Source organism: Glycine soja, chromosome 11 (genome assembly GCF_004193775.1).
Source record: "Glycine soja cultivar W05 chromosome 11, ASM419377v2, whole genome shotgun sequence".
Lineage (NCBI taxonomy): Eukaryota > Viridiplantae > Streptophyta > Magnoliopsida > Fabales > Fabaceae > Glycine > Glycine soja.
This window is the reverse complement of record NC_041012.1, coordinates 14727617-14744206: the sequence shown is the minus strand read 5'-3', so window position 1 is coordinate 14744206 and position 16590 is coordinate 14727617. Positions and strand designations below refer to the sequence as shown.

At 35.9% G+C, this 16590-nt stretch overlaps 1 protein-coding gene and 1 pseudogene across 2 annotated transcripts; one reads left to right on the top strand and one right to left on the bottom strand.

Annotated features, from left to right (window-relative positions):
* Nucleotides 1-14496, bottom strand: LOC114375059 (serine/threonine-protein phosphatase BSL3). 2 transcript variants are annotated; one of them, XM_028332802.1, is made up of 21 exons: nucleotides 13648-14496; nucleotides 11492-11552; nucleotides 11310-11388; nucleotides 11127-11206; nucleotides 10956-11050; nucleotides 10765-10864; nucleotides 9809-9878; nucleotides 7707-7808; nucleotides 7538-7619; nucleotides 6711-6890; nucleotides 5734-6007; nucleotides 5220-5469; nucleotides 4962-5132; nucleotides 4134-4372; nucleotides 2807-2891; nucleotides 2620-2718; nucleotides 2339-2538; nucleotides 2177-2252; nucleotides 1135-1270; nucleotides 916-1055; nucleotides 1-747 (listed from the first exon to the last, which is right to left on the bottom strand). In XM_028332802.1, the coding sequence occupies exons 1-21, from the start codon at nucleotides 14087-14089 to the stop codon at nucleotides 664-666; spliced, it is 3045 nt and encodes a 1014-aa protein (XP_028188603.1). In that variant the 5' UTR covers nucleotides 14090-14496; the 3' UTR covers nucleotides 1-663. The 2 variants fall into 2 exon arrangements, with proteins under 2 accessions (XP_028188603.1, XP_028188604.1); XM_028332803.1 differs by having other exon boundaries at nucleotides 5220-5457; nucleotides 13648-14494.
* Nucleotides 14497-14771: 275 nt separating this feature from the next.
* LOC114375057 lies at nucleotides 14772-16521 on the top strand (annotated as a pseudogene).
* Nucleotides 16522-16590: the final 69 nt, after the last annotated feature.

Here is a 16590-nt window from a genome sequence, read left to right as displayed (position 1 = left end):
TATCTTAGGAAACAGTCTAAGCTATTTGCAGCATAAGGCAATATACAAAATTCTATTCCCAAAATTCACATTTCTGTCAGAATATGTTGATTCACACAAAAATTAGTTGTACAGAGCATGGATGGGAATTACACAAAGCAACACCCCTATGATACATGGACCCCCAAGAAAGATTTTCTGATTTATATATCTCACCATCACAGAAAAAGAGAAAAGAAACCCTTGTCCTCTTGATTTAAAAATATAAAATGAAAAAAAAAAACAATAACCTAGGGACAATGAGTAAAAAAAATTTGTAAAAAATAATGAGAAAAATAGCCACACGGACATCCATGACCTTGATTTTGTACCCTACGGGCTCAATTTACAACAGGTGGGTGGGAACCCATACTGCAACTTCTAGCTTTTGTCAAAGTGAACCAACTTAGCAGTGGCTACCAACTTTGCTTTGCTTCTCGGACTTGGATCTTCTACAGGCCAGATGATCGAGTGATGAGAACCAGGACAAATGAAAGCTTGGTCCTTCAAGCTTTCTGCGGGTATTATATCACGAACTTGAATACCCCGTAAACGACATCATGTCATATTCGTAACACCGGAAATTCAGGCGATAGCACAAGCCGTCAAGGCATAAACAATAGGGCCATTCTTACTAATAAATAACTATATCCAAGCAAGAGAACCTCGGTCATTTGTTACTTGAGGACGGCCTCTAGTTGGTGTTGGTGGTCTGTTAGCATTCAACTCCTATATACGGTTTTTACCCAAAACAAGAAAATGTATGAATACCAAAAAAGTAAACTGCAAAAATACAGCTCTAGTCCCATAATACTGTAAAATGATCAGCTCAAAATTCATTTTAGATGCGAACATATTCATTTAATAGGCGCAATATTACACAGCACTAAGAAATACCTGCATCCATGTATCCTCAATATGACGTTCTGGTGACGTATCTGGTGAAGAAATTGCAGGCGGTAATGGATGAATCAATTTAGGAACCACAACGAGATCTCTACCCAAAACTAATATTGCCCCAGCATTATTTGCCGTACCTATTGACACAATAAAGTGCCAAAATTTAGAAGGGAGAATTATCTGTGGAGGTGCAATGTAGAAGCTAGTAACAAATACCACAGTAGTTTGTAGCAGAGAAAAGTGTGATCAAATGTCCCTGGGCAAAACGCTCAAAGCCATCCATCACACATTCATGTGCACGAACAATCAGCTGAAGATCATTGTTGTTGCAAAATTCCATTACACGATCAGGCTGCAACAGTAAGACCGATTAAAGATGAGCATAATAGTACATATGCAAGTTTAACATATTAAAGTAACACTAGGACAAGCCTAAAAATTAAGAAAGCACAGACAACATCCAAGGCAAGTGCCTATAAGAGTAAAAATAACAGCCATCATAAAAAGTAATTCTTCAAATTAGATGAAATATCAAATGTTGGCATTAACAATAACGTAAGCAAATGGGAAGGGAATAAATGAGATTTGAGATGGGCAGTACAGCAAATCGAAATGATGGCACTAACAAAATGAAGTAATGAGTTTTGGAGTTTTTTCAACTTATTAAAGCATAGCTTCAAAAATAATTGTCTTAACAGATGCATGTTACAATTACAAAAGTTTCAGGGCATAAACACTGCACAATCGATTTGAAAAGTTACAAATAATGCTTCAAAATTCAGAGTCACTAATACATCAATATGAATTTCTCGAATAATAAAACAATTAATACATGAGCATTAAAAATTATCTAATTCAATCACATAAACCTGTATTGATCGAATTTAATATCATTATCCAAGAAACTAAAAAAATAATAAACAAAACAAAAAACCTGTATTGATCAGTATTAATACACAGATTGAATTAGAATGTCCTGATTTTGTAAAGATTTTATTCACTATCATCCAATCATACATTGTCATGTATGTAAGATTGTTGACTTCATAATAATTACTTTAAAAGTCATATTTAGGATAAATTTTGATTGGATAACAACGTAAAATATTTAAAATGACAGCATATAAAAATTAAGCACTTGATATATTTATTGTCAAATTTAGAAATATCAAATCTTGAATCTATTTATATCATTCTCCAGGAAGCTAACAAACAAAATAATTACCAATTTACAAAATACCAAATAAAAATCACTCACCCCAAAAGTGACTAATCCTGGACCCCTAGCATTTGGTCGCAGTCCTTCAACACTGTCATTCTCTGTAGGATCAGACCTAGAGAAACATTTCATGCTGTCATTCTTCCAAAAGGACATGAAATAAATTGTCACAAACATGTTTGAGTATACAAATGCACAAACCATAATAGATCCATAAGCACAATTGATCCTGCTTCCATCGTAATTGGACGCTGAATATTCTCAATTTGTTCCACATGATTTATTGAACGACCAATACCACCATGCATGCAAATAATTTTTTTCTCAATTAGGGCTGCTAGAGGAAGCCAATTAAACAGACGGTTTATACGGTGCCATGTCCAAATTCCGTCTCTCTCACCCTATCAGCAAATTACAAAGGTTGCCTGAGTGCCAAATAAGAATAGAAAATCTTGTCCACTATGAAATATGAAATTCCTTACCATCCTCTCAATGCACTCAATTCGGAAACCAAAAAGGGCATTAATATCTGCAGCTTCATGGTTTCCACGTATTAAATGTACATTGTTTGGATACTCAACCTGCAAAATCCAAATAACCCCATGCATAAACCTGATGCCATCAAACTTGACAAACAAAACAAAAAGATAACCTATTCATCCACATTACCTTCAGAGCAAGCAGAAGGCTAATAGTTTCCAGGCTGTGTTGGCCCCTATCAACATAATCTCCGAGGAATAGATAGTCGATATATCTGATAGTCATGTATACAAAATTAGCATCAAAGGAAATTAAATGCCTAACTCACTTGCAATAAAATACTAAAAATAGTCCATACAAAATATTGTGCTAGCCAGTCATGAGGGAGAGGAGAAAAAAACCTATTAATCATTTATTCTCTTGTTTGTAATCAGAAACTCTCCAATCAATATAAATAAATATAACAATTCATTTGCTTATATTGACTAAATCTAAGAACCAAACTAGTAATTAGTGGTATGCCCAGGGCCAGGACAAATCCCATTTAGAGAATAGAAAAATAATCTACAAAAACAATGGTACATCATACTATTTTGCAAAGGGAATACATGTATCATATAAATTGGTGCAAGCTAGCCAACTAGGTAGGTTACAATGCAAAGATATAAAAAATTGAAAATAGCATGAGATCACTATAAAATGCTGAGTTGGATAATCAATCACAAGAACTTGCACTCAAAGATAAAAGATCATAACAAGTGTATAAAAACTAATGAATTTAACTTCATAGTTACTAAAACTGGACCAGACCAGTAACTTTGACTGGATGAATAGAGAATCAGTCAGATCATTGGTTTGGACAGCCCCAAAAAACTGGTGCAGCAGAAAACTGGCCAAAAAACCAACCAAAGTGGTAAAAGGTGGGTAAGAACTGACACAGAAACTTATTTGAACAGGTCTTCTCAGAAAAAATAAATTGTTTATATTGTTTAAATAAATAAAGGCTCATATGATATCTACACATTTTGCTATTATTTAACAATTTATCAATAATTTTTCATCCTGTAGAACATGTAATATGATCCTTTTCTGCTAATTTAAAATTTCACTTATTATTTTTATAATTTTATACTAGTGCATAATATACAATATTAACAATATATATTTTATTATTACCACCAAGTAGACCCTCTACTTCAACCACAATGAACCAATGAACTGCAAATCAGCGCCTTTGGTCCAATGGTTGGTCTGATTTTAAAAACAACACATTGTACAGCTAGACTCCACAGATGTTCAAACCACATTATGAAAGCAAACCCACTGGCAATAAAATTAAAAGCAGGTTCTGTTTTTGACATCTTAATATATTATCAATCATGCTTAGACACATGCTTAGACACGCGCTGAGCCGCTGATAAATAACTATTGACCCAGAGGATATAGCTAGTGGCACACAGTAACTTCTTCATTCACATTTACATATAAAACAATCCATGGTAACTAAGGAACTTACGCTATGTCACCAGCAGTTGATGGTGCACCATACTCTTCAAAGAGGCGCATGAGATCTCCAAATTGCCCATGCAAATCACCAAATATTTTAATTGGAGCCCTAAGCTGTAAGACACTCGGTTCACTTGAAAATATGCGTTCTGCACTATCACAAAGATCTGCAATTTCATTGCAGTCTAAGAAAAACTGTCGGCGAACGGGCGGTTTCCAGCCACGAGGCTTTAAAAGGTGAGCTACAACCTACAAAAAAAGGTCCGGAAACTCCTTAAGAAACAAGTTGAACATAGCTTAAAGACAACATGGTGGATGATTCAACATAACAGTTATGGAAAAACCAACATGGAGACATAAAAGAAAATCAGGATTCAACACAAGGGTGTGAAAGAGTAGGTAATGCCAACAAAGGAAGGTTAATGAACAAGGCTTATCAAATGTTCTGCACCTGACCCTACTCATGGCTCCCAGATTTGATAGGTCAAGCGGACAATTTTTAATAGTTCATTTTAAGTTAAACCAATTAGATATAGAGATATAGTGCACCTGATCCACTACCATTGCCTAATTATTAGATAAAATATGTATTACTTTTAATAAAATTTAATTTTGATCCACTAGTACTAGTAGTGTTAAAAGTTTCCACACTATCATCCAATCATGTGTTCAGTTTTCACTTCATTAAAAAGAGTTTGACCATGATAACCACTATTAGACAGGTCAAACTCTTTCAACAATGTGGCAACAACTATTGATAGTGGAAGAACATTAAGCATTTTCCTGATTGTACGAATATTCTACTCAATTACAACTAATTATAGAGACAAGTCACTACCTTCTTTGGGACACTATTGATAGACATCTGCCGGTCTAATAATTTTCTAGCAGCTGTTGCACTTTCAGGAGTCCCATAACTGACCCGCCTGCCTTCATTCTCAAACTGATCAATTGAAAGCTGTCTAACCATGCCACCTAATGCTCCACCAGTCTCTGCAGCAACAACCACCTGCAGAAAATTCCAGAAAATTGATATGGGGCTTTAACATTACTGACAGCATAAATTTTCCTTGGAAATAGAAAATGTATTACTCACAGCTCTGTGATGCAGCCTCACTCCACCAGGAGGAATGCTATTTGACCCAGCAGAATCAGGCTTAATCAAGGAAGATATCTGTTTCCCACTAGGTGTTGCCTCAGCCCCACGGTCTCGGTCAGGCAATTCCACTTCACCGTTCACTTGCCGTGCCTTAGCAGCAGCCAGTGTGGCACTGATAGCTTCAGCTTCCGCAGCTGATGCTTCAACTAGATACTCAACTCCTTTGCTCGTTCGCCTGTTCAAAATTCTTCAAATGAATGACAAAGCCAAAGTAACAAGAGAAGTGTTAACAACACACTCTCTAATAAACTTCCCCTAACACACCCTCTCCCATTGGTTGAAACTTGTTGAAAACCACAATTAGGAGAGTCATTAAATGAGAGATGAGACCCACAAAAATTTGCAATTTTCAATAAATTTCAATCAATAATAGTGTGTGTTGCTAGCATTTCTCAAGTAACAATTTAATACTTCACCCAAATAGATGATCAGATGATAAAAACCGCCATACCTAGTTCCCGGGAGCAAGGCATTTTCAGTGCTGATATCAGTATACATATCGCCATTTACAGGGGGGGCAACTGGATTTCCCAAAACTACTGAACCATCAGAAGCTGCTTCGGGCATGGTTTGCCTTGTTCTATCATCAATAAATCCATACCGTCCAGGTAGCCGTCCAGCTTGTACATTAGACGCAGCTGCTGCTGCTGCAGCATGTGAAGCAGCAGTTGTTGTTTCAGCAGCAGCAAGATCTTCAGCAACAAGTAGGTCATCCAGCAAGACACCTGCAGCAAACACGTAATACACCATGGTCAGTCATACACGTCAAGAAAAAAATTAGAACTCGTCACAATATAAAATACCAAAGCAAGCACAAGACCACATCTCAGCTTGCAAGATCAACAGGAATTGACTGGCCATCCATTCACACACACACACACATATATTTAAAGAAAAAAAGAATTCAGCAACTGTCTTAGTTGGAATTATCTCTTGTAACTGTTCACTCATAGCATGAGCCAATAGTAAACCTAGTTGAATAGTAATACACTAATACCCCAATGTTTCTCTTAAAACAGTCTAGATGTGCTCTTCTTCTCAACTCAAGTTTTTTTCTCAGAGCACCTAGCTAAACATGCATCTGATCAAAAGAATTGAAGCTAAGGTGATCATGTGATTTGAGCAATAATTCATAAGTTTCTATCTCCCAACTCTTATCCTAGCACCATTTAACAATTCATACTCTAATAGAAGACATTAGCACTCTATACCATCTGCTTTGAGTCCGAACAAAAATAAAGAAAAGTAACAAATTCAACAAAAATGAAACATGTAAATCAAATACAATGAAGTAACTAAATCGTCAACAGAAAGCAGCCTGACCTAGTGAACTACATTGATCAAACAATCATGCATCGTGAAGCAAAAAAAGAAGAAAAAAAAAACTCCATTTAGATGAATACAAGGAACATCAATTTTAAGACTTACCGCCACGTAAACCACCATAAATAAAAATTAAGTCGCCAATAGCAGCAGCCGCATGCCTACAACGCCGTGTCAACTCAACTGCAGCATCTCCACCTGCTGCATCAGCGCTGTATCTACCCGTTCTTGGACTGGTAACAACAGATTTGGTATCACACCAAACACCAGCAGCAGTGTCCAACACTATACAAACAAGCAAAAACAACAACAAAAAACTTCTAAATGCAGCATTAATTGGCATAACAATAAATCTTGTTTTCACATACGAAAAAAATGACCACTGGAAAAAAATAACTAAAAATTAGAGTGGCAACTAGGCACCAGCAAGCTACCCTATAAACAGTAGCTACAAGTACAACAGTAATGAAACTTCCAAAAGTATTTGTTATTGCTTATAACAGATCCAGATTTCCACAAGAATATTCTCTGTCTCGATTTCACCATAAGAAAAGTCATCCTTCTGTCAAAATGAAAATATATGTACAGGAGAGTAGAGGAAGAGTGACCAAGGTCATAAAGACCAATAAATAGTTTGTATGATTTAGCTTCTCAAAAGTGACAAATACACTTTAGAGGATAATAAAGTACAAAGTCTTAATAGTTGATGTAAAAATTAAAGGAATATATTTTAACAACTTCATTGTTTGTTTTACATGTGCATGTATTTTATTACAATCTAAGCCATTTCTCTTTCAGTCAACAGTTATACCTCTTCACCTTACCCAAGATCAAGCATGGCAAAGTTATACCTCTGCACTTTACCCAAGATCAAACACGGCAAAAATGAACCAGCCAAAATGCAAATTTTAAGCAACACTATAATCAAGCACCTGCAACACTCGATGAATCTTCAACCATCCGTCCTCCTCCAAGGGCCCCACCAGACACATGGAGCCTTGCATTAACAAATACCTGAAATCATTAAACAAGTATATTACAAATTTACAATCCTTGGAACATATGACCAACTAAGAAAAAAAAAATAAAACAAAATCATACCGCTGCATGCTGATATCTTGGAGATGGCGAGACACCAGGGGCAATGGCCCATTCCCAACGACCATCTCTATGCTTAGCAAGTCCATATGCACTTGACAATGGCTATAATACAAAGTTTGGGGAAAGGTTAGAAGTAAGCAATTCAATAGGATCACATAAAAGTATTTAACAGAAATTAAACAGAATCACATGAATCCATCAATTACTGTTTGTTGATAAGTATTGAAGATCAGAATATAATGTTCTGATTCTATTAATAATAGTGGTTAATAGGAACATAATGTTTGATTTAGAGGAAAAAAATATCCTCTACGTATGTGTAATGAACCAAGAAATATAAAGTTGACTTGGTGGTAAAGGGTGACGGGAAGGAGGGATGTGTTGTGGGTTCGAATGCCCCAGTTAACAAAAACTAACAAACTAACAACTAACATTTGCCCATCCAAAAAAAATGTGTAATTGACCTATATAAACACACATCTGCAGTGTATTCTGACACAGCTTTCAGTCCATTATATCTTTTTTTTTCCTATTTTAACAATAAGAAGAATAACTATCAATAGATGAGGTCAAACATAAAATAGCCGTAACTATCAAGGACATCTGAAAGGAGAGTTGCCAATATTGACTAGCAGGTGATAGCCTGCCTAAGCAATTAGAGATTTCGTAGAGTTGTTGAATTTTTCAATGGGCTACCACCAAAAGTATTATCTAGCTTGTCTATTTCAACTTAAACATCAATAAGAAAATATTCAATTATTTATCAGCAGATTTCATACCAATTCTATACATGGGTAAGTAAGATTTTCAAATTAAATGCACGAGTACCGAGATTAATTAAAAAAAATGTGTACCAAATGGAGAGGTAAAAATGGTGGAGAAAATGAAGATACAGACTTTGCTTGGTCAGGGGAGTGTGATCTACAGAGTGATTATCTTGCTACTTGTTGGATTTTGTGCTTTATTTTGAAAAAATGGTGGTAATGTGGTCATCGACTTTTCCTTCAAAGACATACCTCTATAAGGAAGCAAGTTGAAGCAATCACTTATCAAGAGTAAGTACAGTTTAAATCAGAATGGATGGAGATGTCAATCCGGTGATTACTTCTACTTGCGCTAATCCATGGATGTTTATATCTCTTATATTTCTTTCAAACCACTGATCACTCTTAATCTATGTGATGGCACCCATATAAAGTTTTATGATGATGCCTAGAAGGAAACTGTATCTGTCCCTTGATAATAGCCAACAAATAATCTCTATTCTAATCAAGCTGCTCCTTATATATTGGGATTTTAAAGGAGAAAAAACTTCAGTAATATGGGTAGGCAAGGTAAGTACTCATCATTTTTTTAATTCAGTTGAATCTACTTGCTTCTGTGCATTGATACAAGGGTTTGGACTCTGCACGTTTCTGGATTATTCTCTTTTTTATCCACCACCAATTTCTCACTTATTCCCCTAACTGTCTAAAGTTTCTCCTAGACAAAACTTGCTGGAAGTCCAAAGTTCCCTCTATACTAAATTCTTTTGCTCAACAGCAGTTTCAATAGGATTTAGATATTATTTTCCACAGTTTTGCCAGCCTCACATTGCTCTCTCCCTTGATATGCATCACATTCAAGCCAAGCCCATAAACAGTGCATCACTTATTTATAAAATATTGAAAGGAAGCCACCATTCTTTGGATCAATCCAATTTGCACAAGAAATTGACTTTCCTGTAACCTGTTATGCTCCTAGTATCTCTGTTTTTTTTTTCAACTCTTGACCATACCTCGTTTTCACCCCTAGTTTACTTCTCTTCTCTATCATAATATTTACTTATATAGTAACCAGGCAGACACGGACCTAATTATCATGATAGGTTGGAAAACAATCTTAAGCTACAGATGTAGGTTAAGAAAAAGGGATATTTAACTATTCTCATCACCATAGATAACTCTGGAATCTGGATAGGCCACCATACAGGCAAGCCACAAGGGCATAAAGAGGAAGAAGAGTAATTTCAATGACAAACTAAGGTAAACTTGTACTAGGAAACTCCTAGGCAAATCACATGATAGAATAAAAAGGTGAAAATTTCTGAATAGATAACTCACAACACTATTGGCATCCCTCCCTCCACAAAGCAGAAGAAGCCCATCAGAGCGTGCACTGGCAGTTGCATACCTACTCAAAAGTAAATGACAAAACAGCAACTCAACCCCAAATTATAAGAAAATCTAAGTACAAAATGACAGACAACTTAAATAAAGACAAGGAAAGTTTGAGTTATTTGATAACATTATCGAGGTTCTTAAAAGTACACTCTTGAGCTCAGAAAAAACAGTAAAACACAGCAATAGTGAACCTATTTCATTTAAAAAATAGAATATTAATGCTAAGAAAGACTTTAGCAAAAAGTTTCATGATTGATAAAGTAAATTACAGAAGGAAAAAGCTCCTCTAGCTAGTTAGCCTCCAACTGAGCAACAAAGGGCATATTCATCCTTGCATCATTTAGTGGGTTAAGGCTTAAGATTACAATGTAATTTATTAAATTGAAGGTGGATACACCTTTATTATTTGCTAACTTAAATACAAACTCACTTTATAGGAGCCTTTTCCATTACACAATAATGAAGCATTTAACATTTCGTGCTTCTTCCAGAAATAAAGGTATGCAAAATTGAGGAATGGATAAAAATTGCGGATTTTAAAAAATGTGAGGACTAAAATTGCGGGAAAATAATTTGGGGGACTAAAATCACAGATCAGGAATTAAAGGGGGACTAAAATTGCCATTTGGCCAAATAAATTTAACCCCAAAGCATATCAGTCTAAGGAACCAACATATCTACATCAATTCACAAGCATATCAATCTAACAAACCAACATGTCTACATAAATTCACAAAGTGGAAACAGAGGACTTAAATCTATTCAACTCAATTACAATCACTTAGAGGTAGCCACCAGAACCTAGTTCATGACATCAAAGGCTACGGAACAGGAGAGGTACAATACACACACACACACACAAAAGTCAAGAAAGGTAAATTTCATGGAGACAGTACATGCATGGAGGTGGACCCTCTCCTTCTGGCTCCAACTTGCGCCATTCATAAGGCTTGGCGGCTGTGTCCAAGGCCCATACATCAGCCAAAGGTCTCTTTCCTGGAAAGCAGGGATAAAACAAGTTAACATCCAATAAATTTACATTCAAAGCAAACATGAAAAATGTAAATGGGAGCATTCAGGTAGTTACCATCATTGCCTCCGATTGCCATGAGATACCTCTGCCCCACCAAAGCCATAACATGTCCATAGCGTGGTCCCGGTCCAGGGCCAGGAACACCAACTCTAAAGACATTAAAAACCCACTGGATCAGATAAGCGGCATTCAAGAGGAAAAGAAAACATAGGTTACTGTTCTAACCTATGCCATCGTGGCCGTTGCTGTGTGAGATCAAGAACATGAAGGTCCTCTGCAGACAAACCAGCAGGGCCAATGCCACCCTGTTTTACGGTGCAAATACTCCACTAAGAATTAAGGTATTCTTTTAAAGGGAAAAAATTAACCGATACTAAGATAACTTGAGAAATAACCTCTCCACACTACCTGAATAACTACCATGGTACCCACAGCAGTTGCCACATGTGCAGCCCTTGGGGTTGGAGGCTCGCCAATGGGAGTTATCCTGCATTACATTTCCTTATAAGCAATGAAGCAAAGTACACAAGGTTATACAAGCATAATTTAAACCTTAACAAAGGCTGGAAAGAGCCTAGTTCTGAGCTTACCTAGACCATTTATTACTTATGACATCATAACAGTGGACATCAGCAGTGGCACCAGCTAAACCTGCAGAGCAAATGAAATATACCAATCATGACAAATTTCTACCATAAATACTAACGAATCCAATCAATATCAGTTCTTATACATGGGGGGGAGGGGGTGTACAAAATCTAAACAAAAGATTGTTCATCTTGAAGCATCCCTCACATGATAGCAGATGATGCAAAACCCCATTCAATTAGAAATGATTGCACCTAATCCAGTTTTCACTACAGTGTTTAGTTTCTGACATGGGCATGCACTAGAAATAATGAACATGAGCATCATCCTACTTGAACTTCAAACATTACACAATCATTGTATGGAGCTTCAAATGACATTCAAAAGTAGACAGTAAATTATGATATAGAGCAAGGCATGTCCACCATGAGGAAATGTGAACTATATTGCTTGAATAAAACAATAGTACTTGGGCCTAGATGAGAAATCAAACATTCTTAATCTGCTTGTTTTTTATTTTTCTTCTTTGATCAGTAGTATACCAAATAACAGATATTTTCAAAGAAAAAATAATCACACGACAAACAGCAACAACCAACCATCAACCATGTGAAACCAACCATGTATGGCCCATAATTTAGGTCAATTTACTATTGATAATACTTTAAGCAGCAATTTATGAGAAACCAGATATTCAGGAAATAAGAAAGCCAAATATGCAAACAACCATCTCTTGACAGATACAACAGGTTCTTTTTTTGAATCCCAAGTTTTCATGGACTCAAAGGAATGTTTTCATGATACATCACAATCAGCATCTCAAACAAAAAAACTTACCAATATATATATGCGAGTCATACAACAGCAAAGAAAGCAATAGGAAGAAAGGAAATAAAAAAGTTCAGACAAACGAAGCCTAGATACTAAATGCAACACAGACACAATATGACATGGATAAAGGAATACATAAATTTTGTAAAAATTCAAGATATAATAAATGGGTTAGATATGTTAACATGAATTAAAAAAACAATACTTCACATAAATGCAGAATGTTTGTATAGAGATGTTGATCTTTTCTCATTAATACATGACTATATCTCATTAATACATGACTATATCAGTGGATGATGATCTTAATTTACAATAAAAAATACTTGTGATCATTACCAAAAAAAATTATAGTTACATATCTTCCCCTTGAACATATCTCTCCCTTCACAAGAATTTACATATTTTTCCTTAACCTGTTGGAGTGTGACAGAAAGCATCATTTATCCTATTCAAAAGTAGTCTTAGCTATATATAATTGCCTATAGCTTTACAGATACAGAGGCATATCCCAAGCATATATCAGTCAACAAAATTTAAAAATAAAAAATAAATAATAAATAAAAGAAAATTGAAGGTTGCTCCTTGGATACAAAACTAGGATATTCGTATTGCATATGTGTATTATTACACCAATAACTTTACCCTTTTTGAAGTATCTGAGCTTCAAAGCTTCAGACAAACACAATATTCCATAATCCAAAGCAAAGGAATGGGGTTCATTGGCCCAACCCAGCCTATGGGTGAGGCATAGGTGATAATGGAAATAGAATTCTGGCACACAAATGAACATAGAGGCAGTGATGAAGTAAATATATTGAAACAGAATGGATCAGAATAAGAAGTGAATGAAAATAACAGAAAGAACTACTAAATCCACTGATCAGACGCAAAGACAGCCAATTCAATGAAAAGTTTCCTAGTACTGTTTTTTCCCTCCACTTCCTGCCCCTAAAATGGGGGGGCAGAAAGCCATGCAAATGGAAATGTTTTAAATTAAACTCTATACAAACCATAAAAAAGGGAAACATTGTTACAAAACAGCAAGATTGGTAAAAATTCCACATATTCTCAACCCGTAGGGTTGCATTGTGTTCCCAGGACGAAGTATCCAACAAAACAAGCTTTTAGAGAACCAAAGTTTCTAGGACCAAAGACCAAAAAAATCATCCTAAAAAAACAACGCAATAGAAGCCTTTGTATTTGAACATCTAAAATAACTACACAAATATATAGTTGCGCAGCTAAATTTAATTCAGCTCTAAATTTCGAGATTCTAATCAAACTACACTCAGCAAAAACACGAAAAGGAAAGTAAAATACATACGTATGCCAGCATTTCCGGCGGATGAAGGAGTCCCTGAGGCCGCGGAATTCCCTTCAAGGGCAGTGGCACCGCCGAACAAAATCAGCCTCGGACCAATGTACCCCGACGTCCCCTCCTCTCCGACCGCCGCCACCGCCGTCAACGTGTGGCCGCACCGCGGCCCGGGCCCGTCCTCCTTCTTCTCCAAAATCGCATTTACCACTGAGTATGTCGGCGCGAGCCTCGGACCAACCAGAGAATTGGGCTGGTGCACCTGAGCCGCCGTGGCCGGCGGCGGCTGTTGCTGCTGCTGCTGCTGTTGTTGAGGCGGCGACTGAGCCAGAGATCCGCCCCCCTCCGACAACGACGGCGACGGTGAGTCTCCTAGCTGGTCTCTCTCGGCATGGTTCTGCACCGGCGGATCGTGATCGGGCTCCGGCACCATCGAGGAATCAACGTCCATTTCTTAACCCTAAGATTCGAGCAATTCCCCTGAGATCGAAGCTAAAATTGCCTCGAAACCGCGTCCCGAACCAGCATTCCGATTCGGTTCAAAAAATTGCGATTGGAAACCCTAACTCGGATCCTCCGCTCCTCAAATTCAAATTAATATTTTCACAGCACGCAAACAAAAAAAAAGAGGGAAATTCGATTAGGTTTCTCGTTTCTCTCTTTCTGTGCAAAAATCAAAGAAATGAAAGAAAGAAAGAAAGAAGCGGTGAACGAAACGGGACGGAGGACACAATCCGAATTGAGTGAATTTTCTCACACACAGAATCACAACCCAAAGCAGAAAAATAAAATTAATAAAAAATTGGAAATAAAAAATAAAAAGAATTTATTTTCTTTCTTTCTCTGAGACAAAGGGATAGCGTCTGTCTTTCTCTCTCTACTTTTTTTTCTGGCTTTCTAATCTTTTTTTTAAAAAAAAAAGGTAATTATATTATATAGTATTATTCTGAAGGGTATTTGTTTATTGATATTCAATATTCAATTATTATTCGTAATGAAGAGGAGGGTACAGTTAGTGACCGGAAAGTGCCGGTAGGGGTGCGCGTACGGAAGAAAATGGAAGCGGTGACAGAGCGGAGAACGGAGAAGGGTAACTGGTACAACCGGGGATTGGTTTAAGTATTAACGATGTTCACCGGCTCCTAGTTGTAAGGAAAGAAGGTTTGTATAAAAAAAAACAACTCAGCTAAGATCGTTATGTTTTTTTCAATCCTTTTTCATTTTTGCATTACTGTACCAATCAACATGGAAGGTAACACCACGCGCTGTATTTGGAAATAAATCAATATATAATTATTTGGGGATTTTTATTTTGGTTAAACATGTAAAATGGAAATAAATAAATAAATAAATACATTACACTAACCTAGGTTTCATAAAATTATATAAATTCTTCGTGTTTTTTTAATATTTAGGGGGGCATTGATACAAGAAAAATTGTAAGCTTTACGGGATCTAATATTGGGAATTTTTGTTTTTCATGCGTGGTTTGTTTTTAAAGAATAACATTCTTAGAAAATAATGATTTCCGAAAGAAAAATTGACCATGTTGCCCACAAAAATAATATCTTCATGAGGAGGTGAGAATTTATTTTTTTAAAATTAAAAAATATGTTTTACTGTGATAAAAATATCACATTATTATTATTAAGTTATTTAATATGATAAACAATTAAATATTATGGTTAAAATATTATATTACTTTATTCCAAAAAAACTTATATGTGAATAGATATGATTAATCAAATAAATTTAATTATTTATTGGAATTATGATTCACACCATTCATGATTACGAAGAATAATGATTCGTGGACATAAAAAAAATCATGTACAGTTGATCAGTTCTCTATGAAAGATGTTTTCAATAGAGATGAAACTGGGTTGTTTTATAGGCTACAAGCTAATCATTCACTGTCAACAAAACAACTTGAAGGAAGAAAACAAGATAAAGAAAGGCTGACGGTAGTTATTTGTTGCAATGAAGATGACTCTGAAAAAATCCCTCTATGGATTATTGGGAAATATGCAAAGCCTCGTTGCTTCAAGAATGTCAACATGAATAACTTGGATTGTCAGTATCGAGCTAACAAAAAAACATGGATGACTAGTGTCTTTTTTGATTAATATGTTCATTCATTTGATCAAATGATGCATGGTAGAAGAGTTCTACTTGTGGTGGATAATTGTCCAGCACATCCAAGAAATATTGAAGGGCTAAGAAACGTTGAGTTGTTCTTCTTGCCACCCAACATGACATCAAAGATTCAACCTTACGATGTTGGAATAATAAGAGCTTTCAAGATGTATTACCGTAAAAGGTTTTACCGCAAAATATTGGAAGGTTATGAGGTGGGACAATCTGATCCAGAGAAGATAAATGTCCTTGATGTTATCAATTTGGCAATCACTGCTTGGACGATAAATGTTCGAAAAGAAACAATAGCAAATTGCTTTCGACACTGTAAAATTCGTTCAGCTAGTGACGTTGCAAGAAATTTGGATGAATCCACTTTTGATTAAGAAACTCAATACCTCGAGACTATGATCAATCGATGTGGCTATCGTAATAATTTGGATATCGACAATCTAATGAACTACCCAGGTGAAAATGAAGCATGTTCAGAGTTTAGAAGATATTGTGGATACTATCATTGAGAACAATGCAGAGGATGACGGCGAAGATGATACGGTGTCTTTGGAGCCTGTTATGCGAAAGGAAGCACTTATGACGTCGAACACTCTTCACAACTTTATGATACAATACAAAAATACAACACCGGAGCTATTGGATGCAATAAAAAAAGTTAGAGATGAGCTCCAAATAGACTTGATCTTTAAAGGAAAACAGCCAACTATTGAATCATATTTCAATAGAGTGTAATATTTTTTTTTCAGTTTATATAACTTATTAATTTATGATTTTCTTGAGATCGAAAATTATAAAGAGATT

Coding starts and splice junctions, on each gene's coding strand:
- LOC114375059 (XM_028332802.1), bottom strand. CDS start 14,089: ATGGACGTTGATTCCTCGATGGTGCCGGAGCCCGATCACGATCCGCCG. Junction 7,620..7,706: donor CAAGATATCAGCATGCAGCG/GTATGATTTTGT, acceptor TAATGATTTCAG/GTATTTGTTAATGCAAGGCT. Junction 5,470..5,733: donor GCCTTGCTCCCGGGAACTAG/GTATGGCGGTTT, acceptor ATTCATTTGAAG/AATTTTGAACAGGCGAACGA.